This window comes from Cupressus sempervirens, chromosome 4, assembly GCF_028749045.1.
Source record: "Cupressus sempervirens isolate cs-2001-9-10 chromosome 4, ASM2874904v1, whole genome shotgun sequence".
NCBI classification, from domain to species: Eukaryota; Viridiplantae; Streptophyta; class Pinopsida; order Cupressales; family Cupressaceae; genus Cupressus; species Cupressus sempervirens.
The window spans coordinates 543,530,936-543,545,588 of NC_143121.1; the positions used below are offsets into that span (position 1 = coordinate 543,530,936).

The 14,653-nt window shown below is 36.4% G+C and overlaps 1 protein-coding gene across 4 annotated transcripts in view; it reads left to right on the forward strand.

Moving 5' to 3' along the window:
* Positions 1 to 2,187: 2,187 nt before the first annotated feature.
* Positions 2,188 to 14,653, forward strand: part of LOC149562339 (endonuclease III homolog 1, chloroplastic-like) — a 178,499-nt gene continuing 166,033 nt past the window's right edge. For all 4 annotated transcript variants that reach the window (XR_016363918.1, XR_016363919.1, XM_089825863.1 and 1 more), the window contains exons 1-2: positions 2,188 to 2,375; positions 2,459 to 2,529. Coding sequence is in view for 2 of the 4 variants with exons in the window: in XM_089825863.1 (XP_089681989.1) it covers positions 2,192 to 2,375; positions 2,459 to 2,529 (255 nt within the window). In the remaining 2 variants the exon portion in view is untranslated. The remainder of the gene's footprint in view (positions 2,376 to 2,458; positions 2,530 to 14,653) is intronic.

The window sequence follows — 14,653 nt, forward strand, 5'->3', positions numbered from 1 at the left end:
AAAAAGCACACAAAAGAGAAGAAGACAAATGCATCTTGACATGGGGGGTGTAATGTGTGACCAAGGTCATAATGTAATTAATTTTCTTTTTTAAAAATGTTTTTTCTCCATCAATGCCAAAGGGGGAGATTATTGGACTTAGCGAGTCACATTGGCATTTGGACAGGTAAAAAGTGATGACTAATACTTAGCAACACAAAAACTTGAAGTGTTGTCATTGATTGGCAACCGGTTTGTGAAGGATGGAGAGTTGCAAGATAGTGCAACCACTAGTAGACTGATGTACCAGTTAAGACATGAAGATTGATGTAGTCATGGCTACAACCAATAGGTAGGGGCAAAAGATAATGCATTACAAACCATGCACGAAGAGTCACTAAGGATGTGACAAGAGGAAATGACAACCAAGAATGATGTGACAATAATGTAGGTTGAAGCAGAAGAAAGGCACAAGGATGAGAGTCTAGATGTAAACTTGCAAGAAGATAGACAAGCCTACAAGTAGGCACCTCTGAATAGGCAATCACAAGTATTCTACAGTAGGCTCATCTATTGAATTCAAAATTTGATTTTAAAATTTGAATTCAAGATTTGAGCAAGATAATTTGAGGGTTTTGGTGCCCAGATAAAGAGAGTGTATATATTGTACATACTTCATTTTGAAGTGTGGTTAGTTGTTATTGTTAATTGAAGAGCTAATAACAAAGAGCCAAAGCAGAGGGCATAACAACAAATTGATGTAGAAGCACGTAGGAGAAAGAAGTGAACAAGGATAGTTCATAAGGGTAAGCCAAAACATAAGGAGAAGATTAGAGAATCTTTGAGGTAAACACAAAACATCTACAAGGTAAGGTGTGCCATACTTGAGATCTAAAACCTCAGTTTACATTCTTATCATTGCAACTATTATAAACCTTTAACATGGCAGACTTGTATGTAAGTATTTTAAATCCTCTAGCAAGGTATCTCTCAGAAAGAGATCATAAATTCTCTAACAAGGTAGCTTTTACAAGCTTTTGTAATCCTAATATATTATGTACATTCCTAATAGGATGAATCCCTAGAAAGAACAACTGTAGCCTTTAATAGGTTACTTTTTCACTTGCAAGGAAAGGCTAGTGTGTATATTGCTCCCACTATGATTTTCATCCTCACATCAACGGTTTCCACATATAATGCCCGTGTCATTGATGTATGCCTTTTTATGTGATCTTGTATGGTTTTATTGCATTATATTTATCATCATCTCGTTGGTTAAGGAACTGGTGGTTAGAGTAGCGAACAAAGTAGTTATAGTGATTGTTTTGAAAGTTCGTACTAACTCACCCCCCCATACCAGTTGGGACTAACGTATACATGTTCTACTTTGCAAAGGTCATCACGCCATGTTCACAATGGACATATGGACAAGCAAGGTTTGTAAAATGGAGCTCTCAATAAAGTAATTGTCATTGTTTACAACTTTGGTTTTAGACCACTTGATGTTTTAAAGTATGTTGTAGCAAGGATCAACAAAATTACAATAGGCCACCATAGAACCAATGACCCCAAGATTGTATCAAAACTAACCATATACAAATCTCAAGGACTAATGCTATAAAAAGCAACAATTGATATTAACGAAATAGAGAGTTACAACCTAATGTTTGTAACCATGTCGAGAATCAACTTGTTAAATAACCTTTGCATTTAATCGATGTTCTCCTTGAAGAGGTACTCTAAAATACAAAACAACCTACACACAATAACAAGAAAAAAAAAAGGAAGATTAATTACATCAACTCTCTTTAACAAAACAAGGCACAAAGCTCTCACCCACATCCTCCTTACATTACCCGACTAATAATTACTTTCAAAATTTTAAAGCTAATCTCAGCGCATTATACCTTTTTACCCTTACACTGGAGACATGGCATACATTACAAAGATAGAAGATAACAGATCTATTTCTAATCTTTTATAAATATCATAGAAGATAACAGATCTATTTCTAATCTTTTATAAATATCTTACACTCATTAATATCCATCAATTATAATCATAATAACTATATCCAATCTTATTAATGAAAGTGCTAGTCAAATATTATTAAAGAAATTTGCTAATAGATATGTTCTTGAGCGGCAAGATAAGATTTTCTTAACGCCTTGAAGTATTTAAGTGCCTTGTGGACATCAAAATGAACTTAAGGATGGCACGGGCATGGAAATTTTACAACTACAAAACTAAAACCCAGCAGTTCAGTGTTCCCTCCAAACATATACTGCTTGGAGGCTCGCAACGTTCATTAAGCTGGTCTGATAGCCCGAGCTTAACCATGCAGCGGAACAAACGTTACGCTCGCCGAAAAGTTGCGCAGCATAGTAATGACGAAGGTAAATAACACTAATCAACCTTATTTTACTTTGTATTATTATGATTTATCAGCTTAATTATGTATATATACTTCAATTTGCAGTTTACAAGGGCAGTCAACCTCCCGAGCGAGTTCAAATGGAAGATTTGAATACCCAACCTCTGCAAAATCAGGTCGTATTAATATTTAAAATTCATCTCAGCTTTTTTTTCCGAAACATTTTTGGATAGACTCGACCTTGCCATTTGACTCTGCATTATCGGGGTTTTCTTCTTGTTTTGTATTAGTAGTTTTTGTTTAATTATCATCAACTGCAGGAATGCTTCTTGTACAAACTATATTTTATGTTTTATTTGGTATTTCTAGATCTTTTGTAATTATGTATTGGATCATTGCCACCTTAATACGAGTGGGTCAATCTTGGGTAACGTTCCTATATTTCTTCATAAATGGGTAGCCTTATTGTGGTAATTTGGTGTGGGTAAGCTGGGGTCGCATTTGAATATTAGGGCCGCCTTATTGCAGTGAAGTGGATATGAACATTGGTTATGTTCTTACAAGTGCTCCAAATTGCAATTACACTACATCGTTTTTAGATGTTTTCTTTTAAAAATGTTATAGCATACGCTACAATTTTATCCTTAATTTTCAAATGGAAAAAAATACAACTATTTTTATCTTTGCGTAAGAAAATTCCCATCCTTTTAAACTTTTTCCAGCTGTATCTTGCAATAGAGCAACTAAGAATAAGAAAGAGTCCAGGTCTTAGGATTAAAATAAATTTTAAAAGCTTCCTCAATTTTCACTTCCACCTCTTGTTGTATAGATAGTTAATGAAGGGATTACAGTAAAATTTAAAACCTTTCTCAAATTTCACTTCCACCCCTTTATAGAGAACGAATAAAAGGATTACAATAAAATTTAAAAGCTTTCTCAATTTTCGACCTCTTCTAGTATAGAGAATGAATGACACATTAGATTTGTAGTTTGGGGTTGAACATCTTGCCACTAGGGAGAAAGCTAGGGTAAAGATGTTCTAGCAAAATGCCATAGTACATTAGTGGTAAAGAACAACTAATTACTATTAGATCATATATTGTTGACAGTCTGCCTTTGACATAAATATCCCTCATGGTCTTAGTGTCATGCATAAGAAAATTTCCATCTCTTTTAGTTTTCCAGCTATACTTACAATAGAACTACCAATAATAATAGAGAATGAATGAAACATTAGATATATTGTTGGGGATTTGAACATCTTTCCACTTGTGATGGTTTATGTATGAATGTTTTGACAAAATGGCACATTAGGCTAGTTTTAACATCAAATAATTGCTATTAGATCATGTAGTGTCAACCGCTTCCATAAAATGATGATCAATTGATATTCGGTATTAAACTAAGGAGAGAAATACTTCTTAAATAGAGATTACATGTAGAGTTTCAAAAAAAGAACCAAAAGACCGAAAAGGAACATTCTAAATAAGAACTTACTACAAAACAGAAAGATCCTAATTGAATGACTGTTAGACGTACTTTCTTTAACACCCTCCTTTTATGGCCATTTCTACTAATTACCCTACAAAGACTTGACATAGTCTACATGCCAATTGGCCATAAATGCATAGAAGGCACCCTTCTCTCTAGTACGCAGAATGACATGAGCTTGTTGCTGAGACCCTCCCTGGTACTGTAGAATTTCTAGATATGATCAAGTTTATCATAATCCTTCCAACATGATGTTGGGTAAGAAAGGTATGTCTCCATTTATCTAGAGACACCATGATCAGCTTCAAAAGAACTTCAATTTTGTTGATAGGTTGGCAGAAAAATCAAACCATGATTTCGCTAAAAATTGTCAAAAGAAGTTGATGCAAAACAACACCATGATTTTAGGGAAAAATCATCTAACCCTTAGGGTTTTTTGCTTCTCTAGGAAGTAAGGGTACTGCTGGTATGTAATGCTGAAATCACACACAATCTGTGAAAAAATTGGTAAAAACCTTTGTTGTGTGCAAAAATTGTAAAACCCGATGAGCTCAAAAGTTTGGAGAAACCTACCTTGATGATATTTTATTGTAAAAAAAATGCAAAACCCATCCATGATTTTTTTGTGGAAAAAAAAATTAAAAACCCTCGCATGATTATTTTGTAAAAATTATCAAAATGCCTTCCATGATTTTTTGTGGAAAAGAACTAGAAACTCCGCCTTGATTCAATATTAAACAAAGGAGAGGAATAGTTTTTAAACATAGATTACATGCCTGGTTTCTAAAATATTAACAAAAGATCGAAAAGAAACATTTCGAAATAAAAACTAACTACAAAATCAAAAGATCCTAATTGAATGACCACTAGAGAAACATTAGATAATTACTTTAATTCTCCACTTCTCTTGTATATACATATTTAATGGTTTCATTGTCATGCCTCAAGGCTTTCTACCATGTGATGGCTGATAAGGATTTGATTGATAACCTCATGAACTATAGTTAAATTATTAGAAGTTGCAAATGTTAAAGTTGGAAGCAATTAGTGTGGTCCAAGGTTTCTAATTTTAAGTACTAGTCTTCTCTAGGAAGATTAACAGTCTTTAAGTTGAGAGAGTCTTCGAGATGGCCAAAGGAGGCTCTTTCGAAGATAAGGATAATTTGGTTTCGATTTTGACTAAGAGAATTTTAGTTGCTTAGAAGACTTATATGTCCTTGCTTGGGGTCACAACTCAAAAGGATTCTATATGGTTGCTCTTAGGTATCAAAATTTGGAGATGCAAAGAAGAGGGAATATGAGGGCTTTAGCATAACGATGGTAGATGGGTTTATCATGACTCGTACCAAGACAATATCCCAATTGAACATTGCCTTGGGTAATTACATAGTGATAGATGAATTTTATGTTGTAGGAAATGCGGAGTCTAATGTTGTTTTGGGCGTCTAGTGGTTGCATTCATGGGGCAAGTGTTCTCAAAGCTTTCAGACCATGGAGGTGAAATTCAGAGTTGATGGGAAGAAAGTGGTTCTTCGTGGCATGTCAAATGGTGCACATAGGATCATCACAACGAAGAGGTTGGAAAACATTTTTCGAGATTGTGATATTTCTTGGGCAACCCAACGCTTCATTTCTTCTAGGGATCCTTAGTATACAATGAATACATATATTGTAGATATTCAATTTATTTGGGACAAGCATAGTGAGGTTTTCAACAATACTCGTCTAGTTAGACCACTAGAAAGATGATTTGAACATGTCATTGAGCTTGAGGAGGGCCTAAGGTAGTGACAACCACTCCTTATCATCACCTAAAGAGGCCCAAAGAGGAGATAGAAAATGCAATTCAAGTGCTTCTTGATATGGGGCACTCTGCGCCTAGTTTGAGTCCTTTTGCTTCTTTTGTGGTGCTGGTCAAGAAGAAGATCAGGACAATGTAATGTCCTCGATTTGGCAAGTCTGTGCAGTTGATGGAGTTAGCTCATAATTGCGACCCTCGTGAGCCGAAAAGGTGTTTTGGGGGCCCCAGTTGTGGACTTAATATTTTTAGTAAGTCTATTGTTGGCAATTGCTATTTTTGGCAGTGTAGTGGGTGGCCTTTGGCAGTTGGTCGTCACCTGCAATAAATAAGGTTAATGATTGTATGAGATCTTATTTATTCATTAATTATTAAATTGCATTGTTATAATAATATTATTGTTATTATAATAATGACTTTAAGAGATATTTCTAAAACGTGTGTTGAAAAGTTTCAAGTGTTGAGTTCTTTTGGGAAACTTCCACAATTTCTGAAGTGAAGTTTTTTGGAAACTTTGGCCAACAAAGGATTATAAATAGGAGCTCATTTCATTGGGAAAATAAGACTTGAAAATTAATTTGCTTTTGTTGCCTTTGTGGCTTTTTCTAGGTTCTGATATGTCGTGGCCCTTGCTGAAGTATAAGGGTTGGGTCTGAGATTCTGAGAAGTTTTTGGCAATTGTGCTGAAGTATACAATTGGCCAGCATCTCCCACTGTATTTGATATGGCTAAGGAGAATAATCTTGAATGTATTAATTGCTTTTAAAATCTGACTGTGGGTTTTTCCTGAGAAGTTTCTTTGATTCTGAGAATTGCATTGAGGTGTGGCTTGCAAATTGCCGCTGTTGTATAGCATTTTGCATAACTTCTACTGTTCATCCTGTAGATTGGCGTTTGTGAGACTTGTCTGAATTGTGTAGAGAGTTTGAAGAATTTCCCATTTCACTATGTTGCTGCAAACTGGAATTCGAATCTGGTCTGAAGGTTGACATCTGGCTTCTAGAGGTAGCGATTCACATTTCAATATCAACTACAGCCTCATCAAAGGTTTGGGGATGGCATTTATGAGTGGTGCGGTTCACAAATAATCTGAAAATCATTCTCAGACCTGCCATTAGCTGTATAAGGAGTCTACAATTTAATCTGAAAGGGTGCATGCAAATCTAAGGTCCAATCGTTGATAAGTTTAGGTGCAAAATCCTCCATATCAAAACACAAATCATTATTACTGGAGCAGTGTTGTCTGTGGACAAAATCGTGGCAAGCAAGTAGGTCATGTAGGGGCAGTAAATTCAATTTCCAGCTTGCGTGAGTCTTGGATAGCCCGGTTGAATGTGATTGGTCATACAACGCTGGGAATTTGGACCTAAATCAGGCATCAAATTCTGGAGCTGTTAATAGTTGCAATCTGGAGTGAATAACAGGTTCCTTTAGTATGAATTTGTATTTTGGGAATCACCTATCATAGCTATTGTTTATGTTTCAATAAAATCTAGAAATTAAGGTAGATAGTTTGCTACGGTTAATTGTTATTATAAATTCATTTAATTCAGGATTTAAAAAAGTGCATATACTCTCAAAAAATTACCAGAATGGAGCAAACTGAAAAAAGCAGAAAATTCATACATACTTCAGCACTTTTTTTAGCCAAGGGTAAGATAGGGTTTTTTACAGACAAGGAGTATGTGCATTGACTATTAATCACTCAATAAGAAATGAATTAAAAATTGGTATCTAATTTTAGGATCAATGAGCTCATTGATGAACTTAATGGGGCTATCTACTTATCTTAGAGTGATCTTTGTCTGGGCATCATTAGGTTAGAGTGCAGGAGGAGGATATATAGACAACTTTCAAATGCCCCTATCGACACTACAAATTCTTGGTATGCCCTTTGGAATAACTAATGCTTCTCCTTTTTAGTCTTGCATGAACCACATGTTCAATAGGTAGTTTTAGAAGTTCGTGCTAATGTTCTTTGATGATATTCTAATATACAACAAAATTTGGGAAGACCAACTTGATGTATTGATGAGGTTCAGGATGTCATGGAGGCATAGTTCCTTGATTGCCAAATCATCTAAATGTGAATTTGAGATGACAGAGATGTCATGTGATTGGTGCCAATGGGGTTAAGCTGGATTATTTAAAAAACCCAATGGGTTGTAACTTCAATTCTGGATGTTTGACATTTTGTTAAACACTTTGCATACAACCTCTGTTACTGTAAGAATTCCTATTGGTTTGACTTTACCACTGTATTTTTCTGATTTATAATTGCCTTGACATTTTGTCAAACACTTAGCAAATAATGTTTGAGCTTGCCAATTTGACTTCCTGTTTGTCTTGTTATGGTTTGGTATGTTGCAATTGATGTTTTTCAAATGCTTCTAACAATGCTAGTTGACTAATAATGCCATAGAAATGATATGCTAACTGTTTTATGAATTTTACATGCAAATAAGTGGCTGAAAATATTAACTACAACTAGCTAACAAACTATCAAACACATGTCATGCATCAGTCAATATGAGGGGATAACAGAGGCACACACAACCAATAGACATTTAGACAAACATGTGACGTGCAACCTTGTATGTTCTTGTTAAGATGCAAAACACGTATAATACTGATATACAACTGATCTAAATGCAAGACGCGGGAACTTGACATCTAGTCGCATGGACTGTAGTCTTCACCATATGAATATAACAACGATGCCAAAGATGGCAATGGTTGTGTAAGGCACATCAGTCCCAAATTGTTCCTTGTTTTTACTAAATGCAAGCCCTCTTATAAAAAATCTGCCTCTTGAATGACTGCCGCTGCTTCTTAACGAGCTGCGGCTACCTGAAATCCCACACTCGTGCCTTACTACATGCTGTGATCTGCAATTAATATAATATTCTGCCCTTGTAGATGTCATTGAAATGAAATGGGGTTGCTAGTTATTTATCTTTGCAATGATAACAATCTTGGCCTCTTAATGAAGCCAAAGCTCTTGTACAATTCGTTGGGTGGTTCACCAATTCACTGTGCCGAAATAACTTGGAAGAATAAAAAATTATTTAAGTTCAAATTCTGAAACCCTTGTTCCAATTTCTTCTCCACACAAACAAAAGCAAATGCACAAGTCATGAACGAATCAAATTTCTGTTGCTTTGGTTTTTTTATAATTCTCCAAGAGAAATTGATTTGGTTTTTTATAAGTTAAAAGTTAGATTTTGATACCATTTGCTTTTGTTGCAATTCAATTATACCCCTCCTTTTGGTGCACAATATAAAGTATACTTTATTAAACATATATATCTCCCTTTTAAATAAGGTGCACTTAAATCATAAAGTTATATTATATCTTAGTGATGAACTTTATTAAATGACTTTTAAGCTATGTTCCCCTGAGTTTCCAGTACGGGGACGGTAGGGGACGGCGGGACGGGTTTTCGAGACGGCAAATTTTTTTGGCAATTTTGGGGACGGGGGGGGACGACAAAGGGGGACGGCTATATATATAGGGAAATTTTAAAATATACATTGAAATTTGCAAATATACATGTCATTCATATGAAACTAAGCACAAAGCATGTCATTTAAACACTATAGAACCATAACATACAACATTTGAATGCCATGTAGGAAATAATATTCAATTTCAGTACTCAATTGTCAAAATGCATATCAATATCAACGAACAATATCATAATGATAAACATGATAAATCTGAAAATCTAAATTTAAATCTAAATATACTTAAAGCAGCCGTCCCCCTTTTTTTCCCCAGCCGTCCCCAAGTTTTGGGGACGTCCCTTGGTAATTTTCCCTTTTTGGGGACAACTGGGGGACGTCCCCTACCTGTCCCCCCATCCCCGGGACGTCCCTGTTTCTGAAACTCTTGGTTTTAGGCCGGGTACGCGTCCCCGAGGAACATAGCTTTTAAGTCAGTAAGTCACTCCATTCACATAAAGTGAAAATTAACTTTATAATTAATTATTAATAAAATATTACTTAATTTATAATTAAATAACATGGGAGAATAGGTAAATGACAATTCCAATGGACTCTGCATGTGGACAAGTGTAAGGAAGGCCTGTACTTGCAGGCTTGTGTTATGGTAGGGGAGGCTACGTCTTCGAAAAGGGTATCCACATCACCGATTTGATCTTCTTGGTCAAGGGTGGAAGTGCCTTTTGTTTATGAAATGACAAAACACCTCAGGTTGTTGTACGAGCCAGAGTAAGCCCTAGTATGACAAAATACTTGCTCGTATGACAAATTGCTCTTTCCATATGACAATATTCCTCTTGTACAACAAAAACAATTTTGTTGTATAGTAACTTGTTCGATAGCCTTCAAGAAGTGAAAATGAAAACCTTAAAAAGAATCTAACTCCACGTAGGGGAGTATCTGAAACACGCATATCAAGGAGATGAGCAGCCAATCGCGTCATAAACATAAATAAAGCATAAATCTATGAATCCAAATCATCATAATATGATTAAGCCACATCAGGGGCATATATGTATCATCAATTATAACAGTAAGAAGTGAGTGAGCAAACAAGCTCCAATACTGTAGTTGAAGGGAATCCATCTCTGTTTGTTGATCCCTAAAAGTGGTATAGGTTAGCAACGCCTCCCAACCACGTGGAACCCTCAAGTCCACCCCGTCGTGCTCATGGAGAGAGCAACCTGACTATAGTCACACAGGACACACACATACAAGAGGCTTCACCCACGCCAACCAATGCATGACTCAAGGTAACACAATGCTCATGAAGGTCATAGTGGAATATTCTAGGTCACTACTTATAACACGATATAGGCTACTTGTTGGAAACAATAGTCCACCAAGATAACTGGGGGTGAATCAATTATTCAATAATTAAAACATTTATCAACCTTAAACAATCTTATCCATTCAACCAAAATTAAACAACCATAACAAGATGCACATAGAGAATTACACCAAATATGTTAACTAGGGAAACCCTTGATTAGAGGGAAAACCCTGGTGGGAATGATGCCCACAAGATGATGTACTAATATAAATATTCCTTGTTAGAGGATGGACCCTGTTAGGAGTCTATTACAACATTTAGTACATATGAGTCCCTGTCAGGAGACTTTGAATCCCTGTTAGGAGTTGTAGAAGACAGAAGGACCCATTGTCCAAACAGCTTTTGGGGCAAGACCACTAAACTCACTATCCAACTGATTTCTCAACTATTCCTTGCAGAATAATTGTATGTACTGTACTTTAACTTCTTTCCTTTGTCCTGTCCACCGGACCAATCACTGTCAGACCTTGTAGTGTAGGTCACAAACCTCGGATCCAAGTATCCAACTTTAGATCACACAATAAAACATCGGCAATGAAGTTTCCTCCACTTCCGCTCTACTCTGCTCAACTTTGCATTCTGCTCTTCGTGCTGCTTACAATCACTTCTCTCCATTATCATGATAAAGGAAAATGTCCTTCCTTTATATCGAATCCATAAAACAATTCCTTGAGTCGGCTGTTACACCTTCTCAATTAATTATTATAGGACCACACTAAGAACACGTTACACTTAGCAATAACATTAATCTTTCGCTTTGCAACTTGAATAACTTTCCGTACACGTAATATTATGACGAGCGAATTTAGCCATGTCATCACCAACATGTCTTCTTCACATCTTTAACTTCGGCTTCTTAGAATAACAACTTTGCTAAGAGATATAACAAGTTTACTAGAACATGCCTCTGTAAACTCTATCTTAGAATAGTCTTCATCGAAACTTGCATAACCTCTTCCAGAGTTAATATCTTATGCTTCCAAGGTTACCTTCGTATACTAGACACATAGTATAATCTCCCTTTAACCTCGCTACTGAAAGTACTCAATGATCTGTCTGTACCAACTTGATCTTTCCGCTGTTCTTCTGTCAGATACCATAGAAAACTGCTATGTTGACATCAATGACAAACATAGTCATGAATGTAACATATCATCATGATAATGATCTAATCATGTTTCTCAATACTCCCCCATAGGAATATCATCAGCATTCATGCTTCCAACACTACCATGTGGGGACTCTAGTGGAGTGTCATTACTTGGCTTGTAGTGGCCCAAGTAGCATCGAGCCTTCATTCTAACTCCCTCGGGAGGTTAGATAGCGTGTCTTCGTTCAACTCCTATAGGAGATTAGATACCACACACCTTCGTTCCAACTCCCTCAAGAGGCCAAGTGGTCTAATTCACTTGTCTTGCATTAAGTTTTATCACCACATGTTAATTTGGTTTTCACTTATTGCAACATCTTCACATTACCTTTTTGGTGACTTTTGGACCAGGATATCATGAGAAGCCACTGCACACATCCAACTTGCATACCCTTATTGTTATAGGAGTGTCACAAGGCAATGCAATTCCCAACACCAACCCCAATGCTAAAGGTACTCAATTGGCCTCAATCGAAGAGTATGGGTTTTGCAAGAAATTGTCAGAGCATGCTCACATGCTCATGGGTGGGCACAACCATCACACACTTCTCAATGCAACACAAAACCATACAAGAGGGTAAATTACTTACAATGCAAGATTTCAAGGAAAAACACAAACATACTCAATAGAGCTCTTTGCCGGGAGTACAGATTCACCTACGAATCCAAAAATCACGTAGTAAAAACATAGAATGATTGGAAACATTGAGGACAATCCATTTTTAATTTCCAAAAACTTGCCTACAAAATCCCAACACAAATCAGGTGGCACACAAAATGAGGCAATACAAAAACACCCGAAAATTAAATACCTCAGAATCTTACGAAATTAAAAACCCACTTGTAAAACATTCCCAAACTCCCAAAAATAATAAAAAATTCAACTTTCGGGAACACATACAAAATTAGGCAGCATAACTAGAAGAAAACTTCATTTCTCAAACATGAAAATAAATATTCATTCCCACCCAACAGAGTAACATAAATGCATGAAATTGTAGGGGAACACATGAGATCAATCGTAGTTGAGGATGTGTTCTACCGTGTGTCCTGGTGATGTAGACAAGTGCATGTGAGAAAATCAAAGACATGCGAGAGTTATTCAAGATTTACAGGGGACAGTGTGTAGACAAAGTACCTGAGAAATAGTTTCTGATTTTTGGATTGTATCTCTTAATAGGGATAGAATCTTGATGAGCGAAGTTAGACAGTGACATTAGATAGCTTGATGATGACATCAGTGAGTGCACAAGGTTAGAGGTCACACATGTGAGAAGTTGTATTTATTGTGAGCCGACAGTGTTTTGTAATTGCGAAAAGATGTAATGAATTGTAATATCTTAATGAGGTCCTATTATAATTAATTGGGAAAGCTTCAAGGCCAACTTAGAATTATTTTGAGGACTTGTATAAAAGAAGGTTATTTTCCTTGTGATGAAGTGTGGATTTGTGTAATTGTGCAAGTGATATGCGAATTTGGTAAATGCGTGTAAGTGATCAAAGGGATCAGTGTGATGCGAATATGAAGATCTGGTATTGAGATTTGAGAAGGTATTTGGTGCGGTATTGGCACAATAAGAGGACAAAGAAAGAGTTTGAGTTGAGGAGATCAATTTTATTTCTTTTATTCTGCAAGGATAATACAGAGGCTAGTTGGATAGTGAGTTCGGTGGTTTGCCCTTGAAGCTGTTTGGATAGTGGGTCCATCTGCCTTCTACAACTCCTAACAGTGTTGGAATCTCCTAACTGGGATTCACAGTCTCCTAACAGAGATTGATATGTACTAAATGTATTTCATTGGCTCCTAATAGAGTCCATCCTCTTACAAGGAACTTTTATATTAGTACATTTTGTGAGTACCATCTCCACTGGGGTTTTCCCTCCGATCGAGGGTTTCCCTAGTTGCAATATCTAGTGTTATTGTGTATCTTTTTTTGGTTGCTGATTAAATTGTTCACATGCTTAAGGTTTAATAAGGTTGATAAAAGTTATATTGATCTGATAATTGATTCAGCCCCCCCCCCCCACCCCAATTATCTTGGTGGACTTTACTTTCTAACAAGGTGACATCTGGATAGACATGTGTAAGTGGAATTGTATCAATACTCACATAAATAAATCCACTTAACCCAAGCCTTTTATTGCCCTGCTATGTAGTTTTTGAGATATCCCTCCACCCACTTATTGAATATCTCAATCTGCTCGTCTCTTTGGGAGTGGTAGTTGGTACTCGGAGTGAACTCTATCCTGCACAATCTGAACAACTCTTGCTAGAAGTGACTCTTACATCTACTATCTCTTACACTGACTATGCTCCGAGGTAAGTCATGCTACCTGGATACCTCACGAAAAAACAACTCTGCCACCTGCGTAGCCGTTGTCAGAAAGAAGTGAAAAAAATTTGTAAGCCTATCAACAACAACATATATGTAGTCTGCCATGGGCTTTCGACAATCTTATGATGAAGTCCATAGATAAGCACTCCCACTTCCTGTCGTGAATCGAAAGTGGCTGTAACAAACTGGTTGGGTAAGAGTGTTCTTGCTTATTTTGCTGGCCGGTGGGACATTCTCTAACATATTGCAACACCTCAGCTTTGAGCCCTTTTGCACGAAAAAACCTCTATAATCTATTGGTATGTCTTGTAGAAACTAGGATGTCCTACCAGAGGTGAATCATGATAAGTTCCTCACGTTTGATCTCGAACCCAAATAAATGTGCCCTTTGTAAATGATATGCTCATTCACAAGGGTACAATTATTGCCCTGAACGACTCTATCTATAAATCTTGATGCCCATTATCCTTTGCATACTGTGCAAGGATCAAGTGTTTCCAATCCTTAGATATGTCTGTCATCATGTTCAAATGGGGTCTACGTGACAAGGCATTTGCTACATCATTTTACGTTCCTTTGAAATAGGTAATATCAAAATCATATAATTGTAATTTACTTAACCATTTTTGCTTCCTGTCATTAACATCTCGCTGCCCCAGGAAATGTTTCAGGCTGTTGTGATTTGTTT